The 27,084-nt window shown below is 33.0% G+C and overlaps 2 protein-coding genes and 1 long non-coding RNA gene across 3 annotated transcripts; 2 read left to right on the forward strand and 1 right to left on the reverse strand.

The window, feature by feature from the left end:
* The first annotated feature begins 35 nt into the window (after positions 1-35).
* Positions 36-5,005, forward strand: Polr2M (RNA polymerase II subunit M). Its single transcript, XM_085956652.1, has 3 exons — positions 36-261; positions 2,410-3,058; positions 4,720-5,005. Exons 1-3 carry the CDS (start codon positions 116-118, stop codon positions 4,933-4,935), a joined length of 1,011 nt encoding a protein of 336 aa, XP_085812778.1. The 5' UTR covers positions 36-115; the 3' UTR covers positions 4,936-5,005.
* A 4,108-nt stretch (positions 5,006-9,113) lies between these two features.
* On the reverse strand, positions 9,114-14,248 carry LOC147065454 (uncharacterized). Its single transcript, XM_085956753.1, has 2 exons — positions 13,922-14,248; positions 9,114-13,240 (listed from the first exon to the last, which is right to left on the reverse strand). The coding sequence occupies exons 1-2, from the start codon at positions 14,078-14,080 to the stop codon at positions 11,312-11,314; spliced, it is 2,088 nt and encodes a 695-aa protein (XP_085812879.1). The 5' UTR covers positions 14,081-14,248; the 3' UTR covers positions 9,114-11,311.
* Positions 14,249-19,265: 5,017 nt separating this feature from the next.
* Positions 19,266-23,000, forward strand: LOC147065455 (uncharacterized). Its single transcript, XR_015071825.1, has 4 exons — positions 19,266-19,393; positions 19,657-19,822; positions 20,530-20,619; positions 21,020-23,000. It is a non-coding gene; the product is annotated as an uncharacterized LOC147065455 (long non-coding RNA).
* The last annotated feature ends 4,084 nt before the right edge of the window (positions 23,001-27,084 follow it).

Raw genomic sequence — 27,084 nt, forward strand, 5'->3', positions numbered from 1 at the left:
TAACCCTAATTGTTTTGAAATTTGAAATCTACTCTGTTGTTTTGACGTCTATTCATATTGTGCAATATCTATGAAAATATCGTGTCGACGTAAAACTGAAACAATACACAAATAAATGACAATAATGTCTAAAAAAATGCCGGGACTTCTCCCAACGATGCCGAAAAGTGAAATTGACGGCAAGGTGGGTAATCTTAGTGATAAAACTAAAGCTGAAGTTTCAGAACTTCTAGAACGCCAAGACAAGTTACTTGCTAATAGGTAATGATTTTGAATTAAAACACTATTGTTTATGTTATTGTGGTTTTTACAAATCACATTGTCTAAATTAGTCTAAAGCAGTAAGCATTTCATATTGAATCATTCTAATTTAGCGAAAAGCAGTTACTTACAACATGACATTATAAAATTTTAAGGAAAAATGTTGTAACAAAACCTACACAAAAATATATTTCGAGATGTTATTTCTAATAAGTACTCCCTTAATATAAAACCATAATTCACAGATAATAACTGCTTTAAACTGCCACTAACAAGTTACTCTGATATGACATACATACATGGTCCACACGGGCTAATGTAATAATGACCGCCATTAAGCCTAGTTTTCATTGGTAGAGTACTTACTATCTCGATTACTCGACTACATTTATGGAGGAGTCGAGTGATTGAAGGTCGAATTTCTCTTTCTCGCTCGCTCAAGTGTAGTGTGAGGGGTGAAGATAGGCGTAATATGTTTCACTCGTGCCAGTGAACCCTACACTTGAGCAAGCGAGAAGGAGAAAATCAACTATTGCGGCACAATGCTGGTAAGGTAAAGGTCATGCTGTTTTGCCATGTCTACTGAAATTTTGGTCAGATTTTTCACATGACAGACTTTGTACATGGTTTTTATAAACATATATTTACTGTTAATTGTTGCTGGAATGACATGTTATTAGAAATAAAAAAACAACATTTAAAAACGCGTGTTGTATTTCTGATATAATACTTCTGGGAATATAACAATATGCACATTTTAAAAGCAACTTATCCAATTTTCGTCAGATACAATCGCTGATTTTCATACCTACAATTTTGTCAATTAACTGATATTTTTAATAATAATTAAATATTGAATTTTGAACAATTCATCTGGCAGCACCGGATCGTATTTAATCAGGGGTGGAGAAGGCGAGTAGAACATTTACTATCCCACTGTGCAATCATACCTTACTTTTCCAAGATCTAGTACTCTCACTGGTAGAGCTGGTACCAGTAGCGAAGGGTGGAGATAGGCTGTTAAGATCAGAGCAGAGATCGGCAATCAGTCATTGTAAAGGGCCAAATAGTAAATGTTTTAAGCTTTGCAGGCTAAGAAGCAAACTCAAGGATATTTATGTAATACGCCTACTTAAAATAAACCAAGCTTTCACCAATTTATTAAACAAAATTTATATTATATTATGTACGTAACTTAATAATAATAAGTAATATGTTCTTGAGACACACCATTACTATTGAGAAGAATAGAATTGTTTTTTTTTTGTAACATTTCATCAAATTAGAGTTCAAAGTTAGCACTCCACAAATTTTATTGTAAATGTCCATCTGCAAATTCCAACTTGTATTGATATTTTACATATTAATTTCATCTTTGATAATGGTTTTTCATACAGACATCAGATGGAAGAGCCAAATAAAACTGCTCATAATCATTTAATTGACTATTGATGTTGCTCCTAATGTCCTCAACTCTTGAAGCAACATTTTGCGCGATTGGAAAACTATAGGACTGCCACATACGGTCTTACTCACATCTTCTAAAATAGGCACTTGGCTCTTCCAGAAGAACGTGCTTTTGGGACGTACGGAAAAAGGCAGGTAGCCGGATTTAACCCGCAGGTCGTAGTTTGCCGATCCCTGGTTCAGATCATTGTTCTGCATCTACAATTAATTTTGATATAACTGGACATACAATTTTTTTTTTAATGAAAAAAAAAACAATTGAACATGATTAGAACTATGAATTATTAAAAAATTCCACAGGTACTTACACCTGAGAAAATTTATTAAACTACAAAAATAACCCTAAAATAACATGTAATATAAAGCTACAACAGCACATTTTATAACAGTTTTCTTTATTGTCTGTTTATTATTGAGTTGATAAGATATTTTACAAAAAGATTTTTTCAAAATTATGTATGTTCAATACTTAGAATATTACATTCTTAAATCTTGTGAATTATTCGTTGAATAAAAAAAAAGTTTATTAAAAATAACCTTGTTTCAAAACCATTATAATGGAGCTCTACCATGTAAACGCTTGTTCAATCATTAATAAAAATATGTCGATATTCTTTTTAATGTTTTTAGATAATATGTATTAAGTAATTATTTAAAACATGTGAAAATGTTTTTTTTTAGAAAATTTATTAACAAATTACCTGACAAAGGCAGTAAAATTAAAGTCTTCCGGGAGAAATTACTAAAAGATTTGTCACTTAAGGATGAAATTGAGCAATCTTGTGCGCTTATGTCAGCTTTACAAATTAATACTTTGAAAAAGTCATCCGTTGCTAATTTGGAGTGGGAGAAACGGAAGAAGAATTCTACAGAAGTCGAAGTTTTAGATTCCGATGATTACAGTGAACCTGAAGACGAGGATGTCTTGTCCATCATAGCCAAAGGAACAGACCTCAAGAAAAAAATAATTATTCTCAAAGAAGAAGAAACTTTCATAAAGCCTGAGGACATAAATGAAATCAAAAGTTTTTCTCCTATCGATAAACATTCGGAAGATGACAGTAAATCATCCAATTCAGTGGATGCTCATACTCAATATGTTTGTGATATATCAGCCAATAGATCAAAACCGAATCAAAAACAGACATTCAAGCCGTACAGGACAACCATATCCAATGTCCATGATCCTAGTAAAGAAATTTTGAGAAAGCGAAATAAATTTTGGGAAGTGACCGCTGCAACGCCACCTCCAGCTATACACGGTTCCATTCAGGAAATTCCACTTCATGATTCTTTGAGACTTCAAGAAGCCCAAAATCAGCACATGAAGGTTGGTTTTTTTTTACTCTATGAGGTTATTTTAAAGAAATTATTAGATGTAGCGACGAATTGAACAAATTATATTATGCACAAGACACCATCCCATACAAAATGATTCATCTAAATAGATATGAATAAAATAGAAAATAACTTTAAATTTTTCACGGTCTCCTTCATTTCCAGTGAAAACTAAACAAAAGCAATTTTTCTGAAAAATAAAGATGTACTTGTGGGCATATACATTTTCTGTCATTCTCAAGAATCAATGGAATGTCGAAGTAATCAGTGAGCAAAATATGCATTTGCTGCAACATTGTAACAAGAAATACATTATTTAATTGATAACGTTTTGTCATAGTCAAATTTCACAGACAAATTTCTAAGAAATGATCCACTGGGTATGAACCCATGGCGGTCAGTTACCCCAAGCCTATTCTGTATTTCCTTTGACTCCATTTACTATAAAAACGAATGTTGCCATACATCAGTAACTCATAAATTTAAAATCGTTCAAACTCTCTACACGCATCTACGATTCAACGTTAGTAATTTTTATCGCAAACACAAATCTCCGTAATTGTAATTATAAAATTCACATTGTACGAATCTGTATTACGATTGTATCTTTTGTTGGTTAAGGGAAAATAAATTGGGCTACTTTATCACGCATAAATCCTTCTACTCATTGGAGCATACCTACCCCACCATCAACTCCCTTACCTTCATACTTACAAAAATGTATTCTTTGCATCCTATGTTTAGGATCCTACATAACATGATTCTAAATAACATAAACAAGATCCACAGTTTATAATTATATTATTAGGACCTAGACTAAAAAATTATAAGATAAAAAGAACTTTTTTTGAACCACGTTTTTAAATTTTCTGTTGAATCATATAAACTTGACAATTTTATGTAAGTATTGATAAATACTTTTGTTTGTACTTGATAAAAATACTGAATAAATAGAGAATAATGAAATGTAATTTTCACATTTCATATTGATTTCCATAGTAACGCACGTATTATTAATAATTTAGTTGCTAGCACCCCTTTAGCAACCAACAATAATAACTTTCCATACAAAGCAGAATTAACTGAAAATGAATTCAATTCTGCTTAAAAATGGCTAAACGTATTAAAAGAATGCATTGTTGTCGTGTTCTGATATATTCTAAAAGTTTCAAATGTCTAGCTAGTCGGGAAGTTAGTTAAAAATCTTCAATCGTCCAATACAAATCTTGAACAAACAAGAAATATTTGTACCGGACAAATAAGAATACGAGCTAATAGAAATGTGGTAATAAGTATGAGAAAGTCAAATTACCATTTTTTTAGTTCTAATTATATAGGTACTTCTAATTAAGTATACCTAATATTATATTAATTGACTTGTGTAGATAGTAATCCTTTTTCTTCGATACTTAGTCAATGAAATTTATATTTAAAACTAAAACTTTCTTTATGATTTCTTTACTTTGAGCCACAGTTTAATTGTTGAATGTAACACGTTATAAAGTGATTTAGTATATTCTGGTTTCTGTGACCAAACTGGGTAAATTAAGTTTTGTTGTTTTTATAAAAACACAGTCTATGTCTAAAATAATACAAATCTCTCATACGGGTCGCAATTAAATGTAGTAAATAATACTGTGTGGTCTTTTTCAGGAAGTACAAATCAAACACGCTGCTGGAAAATTGGCAGAACAATTAGGGAAAAGTATCGGTGACATCCCGCTCTCATCAATATCTAAAACCAATTATCGAGAGGTTCATCAGATAGAGAGTGATAATTCAGATTCCTCAGATAAGGAGAATAGTGATGATGAAGTACATGACGAAGAACCCACACAAGGAGGGGTAGTTTTTACAGTTATGAAATAGCCGGACAGGTTCCGTGTGAAATATAAGCTTGTGATATTTTTACTAATAATAAAATTTTTAAATGAATTTAAAGAAATCTTTTTAATCTTAAAAGCCGCTTTAGTTTGATGTATGTGACAAAATCACAATACACTTATACCTAACTATATAACCGCCTTTTGCTAAAATGTTGAGATGTCCGGGGTTCCAGCGGCTAGCTCAGGTGTCCATCGAACCCCGGATTCACAAAAAAAAGAACGATATATTTATGTTGAGGAGAAATTAAATGAAACCACGTCTGTCTCGTGCGTAACTTGGTATTATCTTATATTTTAAATTTTCTTTACAGGTTTATATATTTTGTTTTTACAATAAGTTTCGCAGGTCCGTACATGTTGGAAAAGGGACGCTTACTAACTTTTTTTCTTTTCTTTTTAAATTTCCTGTACCCACGCCGACTAGCAAAAAGGACTCTCATGATTGGCCAAATTTTACCGCGTGATCCTTTTAATTTGACGAATCACGAGGACCACCTCGGCGCAGGCGCGCGGAAATTTTAACGTTGCCGCCATGCGCGGCAAAATCTATTTTATTTGAATACTTATATTTAATCTTAAAATTATCTCTTTCATCCATCATCATTTATACTTTAAAATATATCTTAATTACACCTCCGCCCAGTAAGTGATTTTCACGCACCGGACGAAGGCCTTTACTCATGAATAAAAAAATACTTACGTAGTCGAGCAAGGCATCAGATTAGATGTTTTATAAAGCTGTTTCTAGAGGTCAGGGTTACGTTTCGACTTATGACTACTAAATGATTATTTTACACCGGGAGAAGCCCGCCTGTAACAGGGGTGTATCAATGTCCTTTATAAATTATACTGCAATTTCGATTTGCATTTAAAAAATTGGGGGAAAAAAAATTATTAAAGATGAAAATTTTTAGATGAGACACAACATAACAAGTCATGAACACCTGCATCATAAAATTCGACAAATGACACATGCCAAGAACTAGTTGGCTGAAAATTACTAGGATTTGTCGAAACAGTTTTTTTGAACAAGGAATAAACAATCTTACTTCGAATTGATTCTGGTGAAGAATGCATTTTTTTTTGCCGCTTATATGGCATGTCATTAAACCAAAACAGAGAATGAAACCAAACTCAGTTATTTTAAATCCCTTATTTCAGAATTCTGATTTCTTGATCTGAATCCACAAAAAAAATGAGTTCTGTTTCCATAATTATGGTCTTTTGAACACAATGCAAAATTATAAGTTTTCACTGTCCAATCATACAAAATGTAAAGTATAATAATTAGTATGTCGGTAGCAATATAAACAAATGAAAGATATACTTACAGGCAGTGTGTTCATCCCAGTGGATACATCTGAAAATTAAGAATGTCCTCATAAATGACCCTGCTCATTCAAATTTCATTCTTTCATATAAAGACGAATATGGAATGAACTTTACCTACGTGCATTAAAATTTTACATTTTAATATTGAGATTCTGCATCTAAGACTGGGTCCTAAATAATATGTCAGTGGTTCAAGAGCAGTTAGACCCCAAAGTAGAGTTTCTGTGGAAAAATGAGTGGGGTTCGACTCCACGAAATGATATATCAGAAACCCGATTCTTTAAAAAAAACAATATTCTTGCCTATCTCGTAATATGGATAATATTGTATATAAAGTATAAGTTGAAAAATTTATTTTAAATTCAAAACTCAAAACATCAACCACATTAAACTTTTGTAAAGCATTATATCAGAATGTATAACGTAATACAGTCGAACTTGGTTATTACAAGGCAGATGGGACCGACTGAATTTACTCGTTATATCAGAGAATAATATGTACTTTTAAATGAGAGGTCTCATAACACAAAAAGTCGCAATTCAAACAAAAATACACAATTATGATTTTTCCCCGAAACAAGCATGGCATACATAAACTACAATAGAAGTTGTTTATTGTAATGGAACGCTGGTAGGTTACTGACTTCAGCTTGGATTTCTTACATTTTTAAGATATATATCGTCGCTTAAGAAACACCGCGGAAGTCAATTAATTAAAATTTTCAGGGGAAACAAAAAACGTCTCAAACGTCGTCTCTTTTTTTAACTAAACACAAAAAAATAAGTTAAAAGGTATCAATTTTCAATTTTTTGAGTGATCCTATTGATCCTATTAGGATCGGACATGGTCAAAAGAATTAGCAATCAGGTGTTTTCTTTATAAACTTGTCAAGAGATAGTTGAATACCACCATTTTACATATTTGGAAGGTGACAAGGAGCGGAGAAGAGAGGAGCGACTGCATGGAAGCACAGAGTTTTGTATTTATTAACAAAAATTTAAATTTGAAGAAACGTATATATAGCGAATTGTGCGAAAGTAGAACGTTCAAAAGTCGAGAGCCGCCTGTATAATGTTCGATTTACCAATGCTTTCTGTGTTCGCCTGTTGCTGGGTCGATCACTTGTTCATATTTTATTTTGTCTCATACTGCGTAGTGGAGTAACAAGGGGTGTGCAAGTAGGTTAGCCGCCCTGGGCAGCTCGGTTAAGGAGGCAGAAGTGAAGTTTTGTTGACAGTGTAAGAATGAAAAATGAACGAACAAATCTTTTTTTGATTATGATAAAAGTAATGTTTTACTGGCGCAAATCGTAAAAAAATGTGTTTATGTAAATAATACAAACAATTAAGTCATCGATTGTTTAGATTTTCTTCTGGACAATTTGTAATTCATGTTGAAAATTCACTTTATTTCTTCCTAATTAAATATACATTATGAAGAGTTCTATGATTTTTATACTAATATACATTTTTGAAAATCATTTTCTTAGTTATTTGATCAGTACTATTCAATTCTGTTAAAGATAACCGGACACCATCGAATTTAATATTAATTGTATTTTAGTAGCAAGTGTGCATAGGTACTGATACCAAATATCATAATGCCTAAATCCCCCATCAAAAATCTTCCAATCGACAGAGTTGGGAATATAATAATATTATTGTAACTGTAAATGAGTCAAGGCTAGACCAGGATGCACAGCGAAACAAACAAAAATAAAGTTACCGTTATTTGTTTCTGGGGGGACGAAGTACAAATAACATAACCTCATAACTGATTCCCACATTTATACTGAAGGCAAAGCTACTAAATTTTTTTCTTCTGTAATGTAGGTGCAGTTCTGAAGATATGAAATAAACTGAAGTATGGGGATGTGTTTGATAATGACGATTTAATAACAAAGACTATTGGGATGTCTTGCGTAATAAAATAACAAAATGCAATTTTTTTTTTATTATCAATGTTCAAAAAAAATAGACCACGATAATTAAAATGTGTATTATGCCCATCAATATTTTTAAACAAAAGTCCTTTGTGAGCAAAGCACAAACATGTTCCATGTGATAGGATGTAACATAAATAATAACAAATTTATAGAAAATACATACAAACACGTAGTCAACAACATATTACATAATATAAACAGTGCCAAGAGGAAATGGATTAATTAAAACAAAATAAGTTGTCATATTAGCTGGTAATATAATTAAAAGGAGCTAAACAATAAACATTTTAAAATACACGAAAGAGTTCTGAAAACAATTGTTTATTTGAAAATTATGGGTTTAATAGTTTTTGCGACAGGCAAAAAAATATAAAGTTTTTGTAGGAAATATTACAAAAAAATGTATTTTTCGACGTGCAACTATTTTAATATAAATCGCCATGTGTGTGTACAACACAAACTTTTTAATCTTATTTTATTACATATATGTGTACACATATATATTCAAATGGGTAAAATACACTAACCCCATTAATTTAAACTATTTTAATTAATTTAAAAATTGTTTAAAACTTTTTCCAGTGTTGATAACAAATATACAAAATGAGGAGTCTGATAACAAAACCGACAAGTCCATATTTGGTCAAAATCTAACAAGAAATATGTCCATGTTCTATTTGCAAATTCACACAATATTGTAATGGTTTATATAATAGACTAGTGGTTCTCACGTGAAATTTAACTATGGCCACACAATTGACAGTTCTATGGAAACATCTGGTGGCCGCACCAAATTAAGTCAAAAACGGACTATTTCACACATGATCTCATCACAAGAACACATTATGGATCATTTGAGCGTGGAATTTTTTTTTTTAAATATTCTGTAATGCGCTGGTGGCCGCACATGAGAACCACTGTTATAGACCATTACATAAGAAAAAGTGTATTTTTTATACTTTATATAGCAATTATGATTTGTGTAGAAATGTAATTAAATTTGAATTTGTGTATTAAACTTAATACTATTTGAGAATGTGACTATGGTGTGGCTCTTTATGTATATGAAAATCCAGAATGTGGCTCTCGTTGACCTTATGTATGCCCATCCCTGGTCTATAACTTCAAACGCCCCAAAATCACATTTGAAAACTTAACGATTTACAGAAACCGATTATTTAATTCAAGTGATATAAATTGTTTTCTTTTAGAATTACTAATAACCATGTCCCTGCTTTTTCGTACAAGGCGGTTGTTAATAATTTTGAACAATCACAAAGACCCAGCCTTTGAGAAAAACACATAAATGTTGTGTCTTTACCGGGATCGGACCCAGAACTCTCGGGTGGAAGGCAAGCGCCTTACGCACTGCACCACGTGAGCCGCGATATAAATAGTTGTTGACACATGCTATTTAATCAGTTAATAAAAATATACATTTCATTCTAGTTTGAAAATAAAATACAAATAAAAAAGAGAAACAATTAATGTTTAAACCAACTAGTTACGATTAACGCACAAAAGCGTAATTTACTACTAATATTGAATTGTGGACTTAACGATACAGTGGAACCCCGATCTACCGTTCTCACATAAATCGTTTTCCCGCACGGATCGTTCATTTTTGAAAGTCCCGCCAAACACCCATAAGAACAATGTTAAATAATCCCGCATTAACCGTTCCTCGATTTATCGTTATCCTCGATCTATCGTCTAAATATTATGGTCCCGTCACAAATATCCCGATTGACCGTTTTTGTTGAATATTTTTCATTTTGCTTTCGTAGAATTGTTGATACGATACATACAGACCTTTGAGTTGTGTCACTTTGTTTGCGAAGATCGGTCAGCGCTCAGGCTTGCCTCGCATCTCGTGTATCACGATTTTTTATAAGTCAAACTAAAATGCCCCCCATGAAGAAAACTAGAACTCTAGCTGAGAAACTGAAAATACTTCAAGACATTGAAAAATATCCAGGAGGAAAATGAGTTTTTTTTTTATTATATATCCCGCATTTATCGTTTTTTTTCAGGGTCCCTTGAAAACCGTAGAATCGGGGTTTCACTGTATTTGTTATTAGACGCCTCAAATATAGTAGAACACGTCGATTAACTGATGGCGCGACAAAGGCAATGAAGCGTGACACTCACTCATATACCCGCTTGCTCTACCTGCATGCGAGAAAATAGCAAGTGGAGATTGATTAAAATGAACACCTTGATTCTATGACCCATATTTCAATTGTGACTGGCAATCATTTTGCCATGTATTTTAACTTACCACCTAGATTGTATTAGAGTGATAATAATGATTTCCACTTACGCACTTACGGTTGCACGCGACTAATTAAATTGAATTGTAAAAATAAATAGTTACAAGTGGGGTAGAGCTGTATGCCTCCGCCGTGCCTTCACTTAAAACTGTAGTACCCAAAATACTCTTATTTATGTTGTATTTACTATAAATTCTATTTATACAAAAAGTAAATAAACAGTTAATTAGATTTTGGTGAAATTCAATTTAACTATAAAACATACTTAAGTGTAGGTACAATATGTCTATTTATCTATGTATTTACTTATATTAAAAATGTAGATGAGTTCTTATTTATAAAAAAAAACCATAACACTAACATTAGGAGAATAATTCAACATCCAATGGCATCATAAAAATATATTATTCTTGATTCCGAACAAATAAAATTGTCCACCTGTCATCAAAGTGGTCCAAACCATACGATGAGAATGTTTTGTTTTTAATAACCCCAAAGTACTATTTGGACATTCAAAATGGCAGTAGACTTTCCTTTCGATGATACAATGCAGAACATGAAAATATATCCATAGGTGTTACAGAGAATCCGCATCTCACAACGAAAAATATTTACAACCACATATATCATAAAATACTGAAAACCTGCGGAAACATACCAAGTTGAATTCTCTTAATTTTTTATTACCGTTAGAATAACATTTTATCAACATTCTCTTTTGTCCAGATAATGAAGTCCGCCGCTCAAGTTAAACACAACCATTTTAAAAGTTGTTTGTTTTTTTTTTCATACTGCAAAATTTAGATGATTACAAATATTCATCATCATTGAATCCTTCATAATGTGTTTTGTAATGGGAAAGAAGTCTTTTCTCTCTGGTGAATTCTAAATCGCATATCGAACAGCTATATAAAGTGTTATCATTCTTCTTAGACAGATTTTCTGACGCCATATTGTCTTTCTTTCTCGGTGGTTCAAAAGTGACCGGAACTACATTTGTCGAATGCACTTGCGCTGTAGATTTTTTAAGACATATTTTCATAGGCGGAACATTACCGGGCTTGAAGAAGGGTTCCACATTGACGACGGTAAAGAAAGGCCCTTCAGATACCGTCGCCTGAGTGTCTGCATTTACTGGAATCGGCGTTCTGTCAGGCGTGTCTTTAATATTTTGCGCAGGAATTGTCGTATCAGATCTTTTACGTCCACGTTTCTTCGGATGCGGATTGTGCGTTTCATTATTTTTGGAAGCCAGAGAAGCTGATGATTTTTCTGCTGTCTTGGGTGGCATGATTGTGTACATGGGATTATTTACTTTTTTATCGGACGTCATCGCATTAGAATTTTTCACATAACTATCACTCTTTACCGCATCATTATGCTCTTCTTGAGTATTGCGATAAAGAAGACTAACCGGATACGGGCCGCAGCTCTCCGCAGGCGTGTTAGGTTTCTTCGCTTCATTGTTTTTGCTACTACCCTTACGCTTTTTAGTTCTTTCCACGCACACCGTTTCAGGAATGACCACTTGGTCTGAAGACGGATTTAAAGAGCAAAGGTATTTTTGAGACATTTCTACAGCAGATCTCAAATCGGGAGGAAAACTTTGATTACTCATCGGTTGAAAATTAGAATTTTTCACATGTCCGATTTCACTGAGATTCTTGGGAATCGGTTGGTCAACTGGTAAATAATTCATGTTATTTTGAAAAAATTGTCCCCCAGAGAGTAACTTGGTTTGAAAATTATTATGATTATTTTGTAGCATCGGCACATTATTTTGTGACTGAGTTGGCATCATTTGAATTGCAAAAGTGTTATCAGACATGGGAACTAAGCAGTAGTTTGCAGGAAGCGTCATCGGCACCATCTGGCTATTTCCGGCATTACTTGCTGATGCATCTTTTGAAGGTTCAGGAACCAACATATTTAATAAAATTGAATTTTTCCCCTGAATCGTACTTTTGCTTACAGTTGAAACTGCATCAGATACATTATTCTTTTTCACGGTTATTGTTGTTTCAGGATAATCGTCATCATCTAAATTAATTATTTCATTAGAAGAGTTGTTGATTTCCTGATTCGGTTTCTTGAGGATTGATCTAGAGCGTTTTATGGGATTGACGGTGTTAACTGGAGTTTCCTTAGATTGAGCAGTTTTACACACATGTCCGTTGACTTTTGTTTTGTCTTGGATTATTTCATTGCACTGCTGACATTTATACTGCAATAAATCACTGAATTTCGAAGAATTTGCATCTGTAGTGGACGGTGTGGGCTGACCTTTATTTGCTTTGCCTGAAACTAAAAACTTTCCGTCGCCAGTTTTTTTAATTCCAGGAAAATTGAGACCGTCGACACGTTTCAAAATAATTTTTATATCTTTCTTACGTGATGGGCGTTTAATTATTTTATTAATTACCGGTGTAGATGTTATAGATTTAATTTGTTCTTTGTCTTTTAATGAAAGGGGTTTAAGAGAGCCCACTGATTCTAGAGCTTTCTTGACAAGCTCTTCACAGTATTGGTCGTTGGATAATTTACTTTTATTCAGTTTGGCTTCCCAATTTTTTCTCGCATTAGTGTTTTTGTCCCGTTTAAAATTGTAGGGTTTGCCAAGCAATTTTGAGAATTGCCCCTGTGTCTTCACACAATTTTCAAGAAACTCATGAAATTCTGTCACCTTTGTTGAACATCTGAAGCATATCTTATGGGGTAATTCATCCCATTCTTTCACCTAGAACGAGAGTAAAAAATATTTAGATAAATACACTGATTTAACATAACTTTTTTGTGGCTGTGCTCAAATGAATTAAGTAGCTTGTGTTGGTTTGTTTTACAATTTGAAATTTAATGTTCTCAATCATTTTTCTACTTTTTGTTTTTACTGAAAAAAAACGATAATATAAGTACTGTGCGGTTATTAATATTAATAGCAATCCAATGGATAACGCATTCTACAGCAGCACCATGTACAACAAAAGCCATTTGTAACTGCAGTGTTATTGTTTGTTAGGATTGAAAGGGGTATCGCAGCAAATGCCAATACATCTGCGAATCGCGTGCGGTGCTATTGTAAAATTATTTACAAAAACCGATTGTCTCAACACAATATCAACATTTGGCAATTTTTTGACAAGTCCCACAGTGAACTTATTTCACAGGGATTATGTCTTAGTTTAGTCACTATTGAAATTGTGGTACCCAAAGGTACCTTTTCATACCTAGCTATGTAAGAATAAGTAATGTTTTGTAATGTAATGTATTTCATAAAAATGGAGCATTCGCTAACAGTAAAGTTAATAGTAGATGCTATGACAATCTTTAAAGAATTCACTTATAATCAGGATCTAAATGGGGGGGAAATAATTATGAGTGATTTAGGCAGTATACATGGTAATAAATATATGTTACTTACCTCGATAAATAATAACTCTTCAATCTTTGATGCAAGATCCATACCAGTCCCGAATATATTGAGAAAAGGTACATCTTTGGCACCACACAACCGGCAAACTTTAGTTGTCGTCATAGTGGGCGAGCATATCGTCGACGACGGACTATCATTCGGCATCATGTGTGGATTTTATCACCAGTCAAATTAACAACAAATAGCAACTGTATATATTTTACAATAATATTATAAAAACATAGCGTCCGTTCAATGGAATAGCTGTCATTTCGTAATGTTGGGAATTGTGTATGCATTCGTAGGTGTACACACCACGATCGAACAAACATCCGTGTTATGTTGCCAGTTGGGAGATAAGATTTATAGAATTTCCAGAGAATAAACCAAAGATATTGCACGGCGCCTACAGACGGGCTCGTAATGCCGGCGCTCCATTGGCACGCAAGTCAGACGATTTACAGTCTTCGGACTTTTTTTTCGCGTGGAGCACCCCAGGTCTGCGGACTTTTTAATCCGCAGACCAGGCTCGTTGGATTTCAAACATGTTTGATATTTTACTCGCCGAGCCGCTGAAATTCGTACGTTCACCACGCTTTACCGTCGCATTATTTATATCTATGCCGACGGACGACAGCGCCATATATTAGTCTATGAGCGCCATCATTATTTTACTGTCATTCAAAGTGTTCGGACATCGAAAACAACAATGGTAGATCTACGAGTGCATTCGAAAAGTTTCTTGGAAGATTTTATTAGTTGTTTTAAAGACAACCCGTCGTTGTGGAAGACGACAAGAATCGTGATGCCAAGTCCTTGGCGTATGCGGAACTTTTGGAAATATTAATCAAGGTGGAGCCGCAGGCAACGGTCAACGATGTCAAAAAGAAAATACAGACATTGAGGTCGGGTTACAGAAAGGAGAGAAATAAAGTAAGGACATCATATCGAAGCGGAGCCGGCACAGACGCAGTATATCTACCCAAACTGTGGTACTATAAAAATTTGGAGTTCTTGAACGACCAAATGGAAGGTACGTGGGAATGCTTTAAAGCTATTTATTATTCACGTGCAGATTATGAAATTGTCGTAGCTCTGAAAGTGACATCGCATTAGATTAGCTACTATTAAACAATTAAAACATACAGCTATGAATCATTTCTAGTCACAATAAAATTACTTATTCTTTGCTGAGGTAGGTAATAAATAATAATAATATATAGGTACGAGGGAATGCTTTAAAGCTATTTATTATACACGTGCAGACTATGACATTGTCGTAGCTCTGAAAGTGACATCGCATTAGATTAGCAACTATTAAGCAATTAAAACATACAGCTATGAATCATTTCTAGTCACAATAAAATTACTTATTCTTTGCTGAGGTAGGTAAGAAATAATAATATATAGGTACGATCATGGCGGTGGAAGCGCGGCTTAAGCGTTGGCTTATTGAGTCGTGGTCGGGTCCCAGGTTCAAATCCTGGGTCTGACAAGTACACATTGAATTTCAATTTGTGTATGAGTCAGAGTATGGACCTAATATGTTGAGCAAGTGGCTGACATCCATTTCTCGTAAAAACAAAATCTGTCAATACAAACCTCCACTCCGTGGAGGTCCATATTATGATCGGACATGGTCGAAAGAAGAAGAAAAGAAATGATCATGAAATCAAAAATCGCTCGAGTTAGGTTCCTTCAGAGACAATCAATAAATCGTCAATCATCAATCAAAATTAATGGTACAGTTTGGTTATGAGGAATACAGCGGAAAACACATTTTGAAAATACCTGATATACTGGATTACACCAATTATACCAATATAAATAATCATATCAATATTAACCGTATGAAGGAATGGGTACTTAGGGGAGAGATAATAAAAAACAAGTTTGAGTATTGTGTTGTATTTAAACAATTTACATTTTGTTTTACAGAATCGAGCTCAATATCCAGCATGGCGGACGATTTGGAAAACATGTCTCCTGATGAGAGTTACTCCAACTCGTTAAACAACGAAGATTGTATTGAGGTAAAACATTTTAACTAAACTGTTACATTGGTTTAATTTATCTATTGCTTATCATACTTTCTTGCCATGTGACAGCCCCGGTAGTATTAAAATATTTTTCGAAATCTCCTCGCGCTTTCTTAGCATTGGCAGTCGAGTTCCGATTAGTCGTTGCTTCCAAAGGCGCTAAGGTGTCCTGTGACCTCAGTCCGAGCTCTATTAAACCTGTCTCAGGATTTTCCCTATCAAGGTCATGAGAAGGAGTATAATTATCAGTACGCCTCCATCAGAAATACGTCCATTTGTTCCAACATCAACATAAATAAATTCATAATTAGCATTTGCAATCGCCATCAAAACAATGCTGTGGAAATGTTTGTAATTATAAAAGTGGGAGCCGGCGCCTGCAGGTGGCACGATTGCAATGTGTTTCCCATCAACTGCGCCCAGGCAATTTGGAAATTGCCATTTACTATTAAATTCTTCTGCAATCGTCTCCATTTCTTCGTGCGTATCAGGGAACTGCAACAAAAAATAATCAACATTTTATTTACAGATAGAATATTCGCCTTCAACATCCACGTTGTCGACTACTCCAAGGTCGAATCTCAATAGAGCACCAGAACCCCCATCGTTCAAACGAAAAAAATCGAATGATAGCGCCAACAAAGTGTTAGAATTAATCACCGACAAACTAAGCAAGACTGAAGATGAATTTGATGTTTTTGGCAAAATGATGGCCATGAAACTACGATCGATGTCACAGGGACAAAGATTGCTGGCCGAGAAGCTGATGCATGAAGTTGCCTTTATGGGACAAAGTGACAAAATAATGCCAGCAACTACTGTTCATACTCAACCAGTTTATCGTATATTAAGCAAAAATGTACAAAAGCCGGTATAATAAATTAATGTTTTTTGTATGAATAAATATCTTGTAAAAATATTTGTTTTTTTGTTTGTTTTTATGCCTATAAACCTTAGCTTAAGCGATACAACAAATGGTAAGTATTTGAGCTATGTTAGCAAACCTATATTATTATGTGGCCTCATTTAGAAATCAAATTCCATGCTTGCTTTTCGAAGAATATGACTAGTATTACAATACATTCAACAGGAATAATTAAGCAGCTTGCTTACAGCCTATATGGAGAGTCCTGGCTAGGTACAGCATTCTAATGGTCTATTGAATATTTAGCATGTCAACGATGGCCTTATTTGTGACTATATATATACCTATCTCAAATGCATCTTGTCTGCCATTCTTATGATGTTGCCGTCTATGATTTATATAGGTAAAACAATCCACTAAACGTTCACTTTATAAGACCAACCAATGTCTACTTGTTAATGATATATTTGTAAATTTGCCCAACTTTATTAGATGACGTATAATATAATACACACCTTGAAATATTCTCCTTTCAAAACGTCAATGATGACTTGGCAAGTTTCGGGAATTATCTTGCCCAGAGTTTGTCTTCCAATCGCAGTTCTATAATGCAAGTCAGTGAATGTTCCGCCGGCAGCCAAAAATCGCAGGGTTGCACATAATCTATCATGAGGAGAAATAGCTTCCCTCATCATAGTATTTTTTTTTTAATAAATGGGGAGACCAAATTATACAGTTCTGTGTATACATCCTCTGACATTCGCAAATAATTGCGGAAATCGCTCGGTTGCAAACGCAATTCTCGTATTAAATTTGTGTGGGATAATGTCGTTCGTTTCCTTATCCAATGTTTCACCCAGTATTTGTGTACCCTTTGCTTCGTTATTACATTATCTGCCACCCAATAACCCAAAAAACATAAAACGTCGGTATCATTTTAACGCCATCACGATTTAACTGTCAGATATACGTATATTATCTATGCTGTCAAAGTCGACTGTTTTACTCGTCAAATTAATTATATACTCGTTTCGTTGAACGTCTGTTGGCCAGTAGCAGAACGTAGAAAAATCTGAAGACTTATTGTCGTCGGACTTTTGGCTCGCCAATGGAGCGCTGGCATTTTAAACACGGACTTTTTTTTTGTAATAAACCTAGTAGGGTTATGTCGCGTTTTGGAATTTATTGATCAATACATATTGTGTAAAATTATACAAATAATAAGTGCGTATTTTTTTCATATTATACCTACATACATATTGTATGACAGCTATGACATCGTCTTTACACTCTGTAACACCCTTTGACACAGGACCCCAACATAAGAAACGGGTTTTTCGGCATATATGTGACCGACCGTCATAGAGTCTATTTGAGCCATTAGACACCTAATTTAGATAAGCGTATACTCATCAAAGGCATACACATTAATAACAAAACAAAATAAATGATATTTTCGATTTACTTAAAATAGGTATTATCATTTCCCTCCATTTTGACTGTGATACTGTGAATGTGTTACATAGCATGATAAATGAATAATATTCCAGACATGGTATATAATATTACATATTACATTATCAAAAAATCATGACAAATATAAATTTATCAAATACAATGAAATTGTGAATTACATTAGGATTTTACATATTTCAATTAATTTAAAAAACTGATTATTGTTCTCTGATCAATCAATCATAATCAAAGTTATGGGATATGGGATTGGGGCACATGGTTTATGGGATATTGATGAATATTCAAAATTAATTGTTTATGTTATTTATTATGATTAATTTCGTGTTAATATTTTATATAATAATGAATGTTCGTTTATTTATTTAATATTGCTGGGGTATTACATAATATTTAATTATTTTTGAGATTTAAACAATAGGAAAACCCACTTTAAATTTGTACTACCGTACCAACCTACCTACTTATTTTAGGAATAAATCATGGAATATATCAAAAAAATGAATTAGAAAAATGTCACTTTAAGAGTATTGCATTTATTATTTAATTATATTTGAGGTCTAAACAATAAAAAAACATATTCTAAATGTTGTATCATGATAGTTAATTTGCGTACCTACTTATTTTAGAAAGATATCCTGTAATAGTGTAGGTAATATTATACAAAACATAAATTTAAAAAAATGTTATTTTTTAAAAGGGTAGGTATTACATAATATAATAATTTAATTATTTTTGATATAAAAAAACCTACCTACTTATAATTTTTTATCGTACTTTGGAGGTATTAATTAGTTAATGTTCATTTGGGAAAAAATCGCAAAATTAATTGCAATATTCGGCAAATTCATATTTTTATTTCATCTGGCAGCACTGCTGGCGTCCACAGAAAAAATCGAAAGTTCTTGACGTACATAAATATTAACGGCTAATTTTATATACAAAAAACTAGTTTGTTCTAAAACAAAATCAAAAGCGAAATAAGCAAACTATATACTTTTGTGTCCAGTACATACATATTATTATGTATTAATTATAATATTATTTAAACAATGTTTAACAAAAAGGGTGCCACGAACAAGGAAGGATGTGTTGATTTTAAACGTAAGTTGGCTACAATATTGCATTAAAATTAAGTATTCATACATCTGCACTATATTTTAACATAATAATTAATATATACACTATATAACAAGCCAAACAACAATTACACTCGACATACATACAATAATACATCAAGCTTCCTCTCAAACATGAATGTCAATCAATGAATCGTAGAAAAGTCTATTAATATAATAAACCCTGCTGCGTGGGGTCTCATTTCTCTGAGAAGCAAAACCGTAATTTAGTATTATTTTATATTTCAGCTGAAGCAGTGCTTCGTCCACACCCAGAGAAGAATACAGAAATATTTTTCCAGTGGGTACCTACGACTCAGCGGTGGCCATAAAAAAGAATTAGATGCGACTTTTATATGTACCTATGCATCGTCGGATATGTGATTTTCATTTTGAGTCCTGTTCGTAAAAAAATGTGAGTAATATTTTTAAATAATGTACCTACATAACGCAGTAGTTGGGACTTGCATGGCGGATACGCATAGCCAGTTGAAAGAAAGTGGCGAATCTGCCTGAAATAATACTAATTACACGGCGACGCAGGGCATTTTTGACGTTTACCATTTTCACAACCTGTTAAATGGCACCATACATTGACAACATCGCGTCTCGCTTACGCTCGAAGAATGAGATTAGCGGGACAGTCAGCACTTTTAGGTGTAAACGGTTATTATTGGGATATTTTAGTTTACACACTATCTTCGACCATGTCCAATCCTAATAGGATCATATGGGCCTCCACAGGATGGAGGTTTGTATTAACAGAAGTTGTTTTTACGAGAAATGGATATCAGCCACTTGCTCAACCTATTAGGTCCATACTCCAACTCATACACAAATTGAAAAAAAATATGTGTACTTGTCAGACTCATGATTCGAACCTGGGACCCACAACACTATAGGCTGACGCTTAAGCCGCGCGGCCAACGTGGATGTACTATTGGTGCCGGTAAATCCATGCACATGGAGCTATAATGTTATATACTCGTGTGATCCATTCTGTATACACAAGTTATAATGAATCTGTGGACACAAACTTTATTTCAATTCTCCTCGATTTGTTAGGTATGGTAAACTGTTCTTCAACGATTACTAACGATGGTGAATATTGCACGATTTCAGCTGAACGTGCAGAATCGCCAGGAACCCTAACGATGCAGCAAGAGCTTCAGTTGGAGACGTCTAGCACTTCAGCTGTTCAGAAAGAGAAGCGTGAGTAATTTTTAAGTTTTTAGTTGCCTTGAAGTACATAATCACTAGTGCTGATTGACACAAATCGATCCTATCCACACAACTAAAAAATATCAATACTTACCTACATCAATTGGTAGGTTCACAAGGTCCTAAATTGACTGGAACCGACTTGCAAGAATAAGAATTAAATTATAATGTATACACATTACATTTGGTGTTCTCAAAAACATCATAGCTCTTGTTTTAAATTAATTAAATGGGTAACAATTTTTTATGTGACTTAAGGCTTTACAGCCATTTTATACTGATCTGATTATAAGTAATGGGCCGTTACCATGACTAACTATACAAAACTGAAAAATAAAACATATACTGCAATAATTATAAGTAAATAATACATTGTTTTATGATATTTCAGATAAAACATATGGCTGCATCTTAGCGCGTCTTGGTGTCCCTTGTGTTGATCAACTCACCCCCAAGGCAGAATACTTTCTCTGATATTTTAAAGCAAATACGTTTGTGTTGGGTTATAAAATAACCTCTGAAGATTGGATAAATAAATATACATAATAATATATCAATCGCTAAACCCGCTCTAGATGTTTACGTAGTGATTGACAGACTAATCTTGTAATTAAATGATAATTTAATTTATAATTTAATTTAGAACAATATAGCCATTTTTCTATGCCGATAAACCCGTGACGATAACATGCAATTAATAATACTTAAGTACATACCAAATTAATTATAGAATTTCCAACCGGCTGTATAATTATTATAATATGTCTGTATCATCATTGTTAAACTGTTGAAATTTGAATTATGACGACTAAATCCTAATTGAATTATGATTTTTAAAAGCTATTGATCAGAGAACAATAATCAATTTTTTGGAGTAATTGAAATAATGTAAAATCTTAACGTAATTCACCAATTTCATTGTATAATATATTCGTCGATGAAACTAGAAAAAAGTGACTCCATTTTAATCGAAAATTGACTTTCAATGCCATCTAGTGGCCGTTGTTAATATTTACCCATCTTGCAAATGATGTAATTCTATAAAAAATCTAACATTGTTAAACCATGGATGATTAAACTCCATAACCATTTATGTTTGTATATATTTCTATAATAACCATGATGTTTTTGTCTCCTGCAAAACTTGTGTATGCTCTCAATTTTAACTCGACTCTAAATACAGTTGTACCTAGATGCTTTTAAAAATAAGTTGATAATTAAGAATTTTTGGGTTTATATACATTTTGTGGAAACATTTTATTTACAAACATTGTACAGCAAAGAACTAATATTTATCTAAAAAGATATGTAACCAATTTACAGTAATTTATTTTGAATTGTCTTTTTCTTAATTTATGCTAATGCAGGCGCAGGCGAGCGAAAAGTCTGAGGACAATAAATCATCCAATTTGTCTATGCTTCGCTACTGACTAACAGACGAGTAAAATGGTCGAGCTTTTACAGTTGAGATAGTTAAAACAAATCGTAATGTCGATCGTAATCGATAATCGTAAAGAATTCTGTTATTTATATGTGGATTTGCATAAAATAATATAGCAGTGAGAATAACACAAGTTTTACGTTTCCTTTTAAGAATTTCATACATCCAAATTTTTAATAAAATTGATTAATTTCTCATTTTCTGATATCTAAATTAACAAATTAATCAATAAAAATGTTTAAAATAATTACAGCTTTTTTCAGTTCGAATCATTGCATATTAATGTCAAAATATCGAATTTACGTAGTGAGTGACAAACGAATCTTGTAATTAAATGATGATTTAATTTATAATTTCTATTTAAAATAATACAGCTATTTTTTTAAGCCAATAAACCCTTAAATGCAATATAAATTAAACATGGCATTTTCAATAATCGGTTTTTTTCAGTTATTGAAGTTTTAATCAAACAAACTAATGAAAAATAGTAATTTATCTCTGCTAATACAAAATCATTAATTCTGAGAATTTAAAATATAATCTTTTCATGACGATAACATGCAATTAATAATACTTAAGTACATACCAAATTAATTGTATAATTTCCAACCAGCTGTATAATTATTATATGTCTGTATAATCATTATTCAACTGTTGAAATTGGGATTCTGACGACTAAATCCTAATTGAATTATGATCATTAAATGCTGTTGATCAGAGAACAATAATCAGTTTTTTGAATTAATTGAAATATGTAAAATCCTAATGTAATTCACAATTTCATTGTATTTGATAAAATTTATATTTTTCATGGTTTTGTGATAATGTAATATGTGATATTATATACCATGTCTGGAATATTATTAATTTATCATGCTATGTAATATTATTTTTTGTTGTACATTTATATTTCTGCAATAAAAATAATACTTATATCAATTTTTTGACTTTTTATTACCATATTACAATGCAACGGATTATTTAAAAAAAAGCCCGCCAGCTACACCAAGTTGTTAGAGAGAGACAGAATATTACTTTAGAGAGAGACAACTTTGAACCAGTTGGTATCCCTGAGTGGCGGATCTATAAAAGTATATTAGTCTATGATCAGTGTTGCCATATTTTGAAAGTGGGATTATAGTACAGTGCCTTCAAAATTATAGTATTTCGGCAAAAAATATAGTACGCGTTGAGTGACCGATAATTTTCTGCATTTTCAAAAAATTATACATGAAGGGTAATTACGTCTTGTTTTTTTTAGATAAAATTCAAATGTTAAGTCAGTGGTTTTCAAACTTTATGTTACTACGCCTCCCTTTAAAAAAAATCTAATCTAGGCGCCTTCCCCCCCTTATTTCATTAAATAATACAGACACTTTTTTAAATAGTCAACAATGTACCTACCTACTTACGAATACAAAAATGAAAAAAAAATAAACAAGGTTTTACTACTTACATTACATTAATTTTTGATGAATGTGCTTGTTTATTAGCACAATCAATTTCAATAATAGTCAATCCAAATTCATCTTCGTTCATTGACAAATGGATTCTATCATGGACCCTACATCCCGAAGCGGACCCCCCGGGCCTGGATTTTTCAGTCATATATTTAAAATATTTAATAGTTCCGAAACAAAGCAGCGCAGCAGACGACTTTTTTTTGCTATTAATAAAATAATGTGAAAAGTGCATTATCAAACTAACCAAGAACTCTGGTATAGAAATCATTTAAAAATAATGGAGACATAGCGAACTTTTTTTTGTCATTTTGATTTCCAAGGGTCGTATGCATGAGATTCCCAAAAACCTTGTAGGCTATATACTGCACGTTTGTATGCATGAGTACAAACGTAATTAGCTGTTAAGTGACGTCACGAATGTGACATCACATGTGTCATGGTGTTCGTATTATAAAATTTCATTCCCCGATAAATAATTCAAAATTTTGAAATTGTAAATGTGTCTGAAAGTGTGCGAACGGTACCATATAAATTTAATAATTATACATGAATAATTATTATGAACTTTAAATAATTTATCAGCTATTTTATCACATGTATTTTATAATTCTTCTACTGTACGAAAGGTTGTATTGCCAGTAAACTTTTCCATTTGGTGGCAAACACTGAATAAATTTGGTGGCAATACATACTGAATATTATTATGACTAACTTCACTTCAATTTTTATGAGATGTCAAAACAGAATAAGAGTAAATGACAGAAAATGCAAATGATTTAGACAATAATATGTTATGATCTCTGTATAATATTATCATTTATACCAATCACCGTATGACACTATTGATGTTTCCAGTGTATTTGAGAGTTGTGCCTTGTCTATTACAGTTATCTTACAATAATTAACTGGGTAGGTAGGTACCATAATATTTTAAAGAACGCAGAATGCTTCCAATTGTATATTTTAATGCCAGATACAGCAGTAGGTACATATTTTTGCGGTGGTTTAGCACAGATATTTTATCGTAATCTTACGTAAGTCCATCTTATGTCTCCATGAGAAATATTGCAAGCGAAATAGGTACGAGGCATTTTATCAGTTACCTACTATCTAGATCAATGATACTCAACCTTTTTTTTGTTCGGGCCAAATATATATATTTGTAAAGTAACGCGGGCCGCATCCACTACTGATGTGACGAAACAAATCATGAAACCCCCCTTTTTTACAAAACATCTTTTAGATTTAAAAAATTATGCATGTTTTTTAAATTAATCGTGTGCAATAGCAAAACTCTTATACCAGATCTGATGTGGACCATAATGACAATCCTCTTCGTGTGTCACTATCTGTACGTCAAAGTCGAAACAAATTTCAAGACATACGAAATTCCCGATAATAAATGTGTTTCGGGCCGCACATAAAAGCTTAAAGGGCCACATATGGCCCGCGGGCCGCAGGTTGAGTATCGCTGATCTAGATTATAGACTAGGGATCAAAATTATACGTATTTTGTAAACAGCACGACTAGGAACTGTTTTTAAAGTTCGCAAATGTTTTACAGAATCTACAAAACGAACAAGGGCCACAACCAAACGTTTGTTGCAATGAATGCAAAATTAAAATGACATTTGAAAGTGACAGCTGAGGCAGCCATTTTTAATGGCGCGTGACGTCAGATCACTTACGTCACAAACAGTGTTATAAGCTATTCGATGGAAAATCGGTTAAATAGCTTATAAAGAATTTGGGAATCTCATACATACGGCCACAAAGCTCTAATTTTTTATTAATGCCCTCACTTTGTTGTTTTAAATCAGTGAATGCATAAGTGGTCCTTGGATTGATTTATTCAATTATATTTTTTTAAATTTCAACCAAATAGACAAGCTTAAAAACAAAATTATCGTTCCTTAACAAATTTGCCTCAAATTTCAACATTATGATTAATTTGACCCTTTTATTTCATTTTTTACGAGATAGCCATTGCGCTTCACAATAGTATAGAAGTGAGGGATTATATATTTGGCCTCCATATTTGCAGAAAGATTTGGAAACAACCTTTTATAGAACTGTTTTTTTGTGTAGTTTATAACAAGCGGCCGTTAAACTATGCATTTGCAAACTTTAAACTGGTGGTAACATTAATTGTATTAAATTTTTCGAGCCTCCCTTTGCAACATTCCGCAGTTTGGAAATCGCTGTGTTAAGTAATTAACGTCACCTTTTTTAGACATGCGGATTATTTATTTTTTTTGCTTCTCACGGATTATTTTGGCGATGTTTTTCTTCTATTGGCAACTTTTTTCCGATTTCTCAAAATTATAGTATTTTGGGCGTACTATACCTGTTTTATATCGTACATAGTACGCAGACGAAAACTATAGTACAAATACTATAATCATAGTACGGTTGGCAACACTGCCGACGTGAGTAGTGGTGACAGTGTTGCCATATTTTGAAAGTGGAATTATAGTACAGAGTAGAGGTGAGTTGGAAATACTGTCACCAGTTTGTGTACTCAAGTTTCGGATGAAACTACCCATACTCAGTATGTGTGGCCCAATAAACTTATTCCAAAAAACTTGTGATGATATCATCGCGAGTCGCTGGCTAGTTGGTAAACTTTCAATACTATTGACATTAAATGCGCGCGAGCGAGGTAGCACTCAAATACAACACTTTATTTTAATTTATTAGTCTATGCATGCAAATGACATCATCTTATGTGTGAACAAATAGGTCATAAATTTTCTGTAGCAGCATATTATTCCCTCGGAAATGTGGTGAGGTGACTCAGGTGACGCAGTTTACAATAAAAAAAATCATTGTTATTCATTTTTGTTAACAAGAATATTGTAACCTAACAGAAAAATAGCTCATAAATTTAAAATGTGTTTAAAATTTTATAATTAATGGGACTTTTCGAGAAGCGGAGCTCATTGTATTTTTAGCGATTCTATTGAAGAATTCATACACAGTCTGAGTTCCCTGAGCCGATACGTATTTCAAATACTAATATGGAGTTGGTTTTAGTTTCACTTGAGTACGAAACTTTTGACGCATACGCACGCCAAACAGTCTATATAGTATTCCAAATACTAGTAAGTATTTTGGAACAAGTTTCTATACTAAGTATTTTTTTATACTGGTAGTAAGTATACTTAGTCTTCAAAATCGCCCAGTTTTTCCATCTCTAGTACAGAGCCTCCAAAATTATAGTATTTGGGGATAAAATATAGTACGCATTGTCATCTGTTGAAAATGTATGGGTTTTTTGTTTCTCAGAAAAAAAAATAACGGAGAATGTAGTAGAATGTGTAAATATTTCACCGCAGGCCGCAGTTTCCCGATTTTTCATGGTCGGCTCGTTTTTTTTAGGAAAAATATTTTGCCGCGGGCCGCAAGTTCCCCATTTTTCATAATTCCCCATTTTCCATAGTCGGCTCGTTTTTTTAAGACAAAAAATTTCGCCACGGGCCGCAGATTTCCTAATTTTCGAAGGCGACTCGTAAGGCGAACGCGAACTTTCGAAGGCGAACGAAATTATAG

This window comes from Rhyacophila brunnea, unplaced genomic scaffold (assembly GCF_057557595.1).
Source record: "Rhyacophila brunnea isolate RB1 unplaced genomic scaffold, BYU_Rbru_1.0 scaffold_6, whole genome shotgun sequence".
Classification (NCBI taxonomy): Eukaryota; Metazoa; Arthropoda; class Insecta; order Trichoptera; family Rhyacophilidae; genus Rhyacophila; species Rhyacophila brunnea.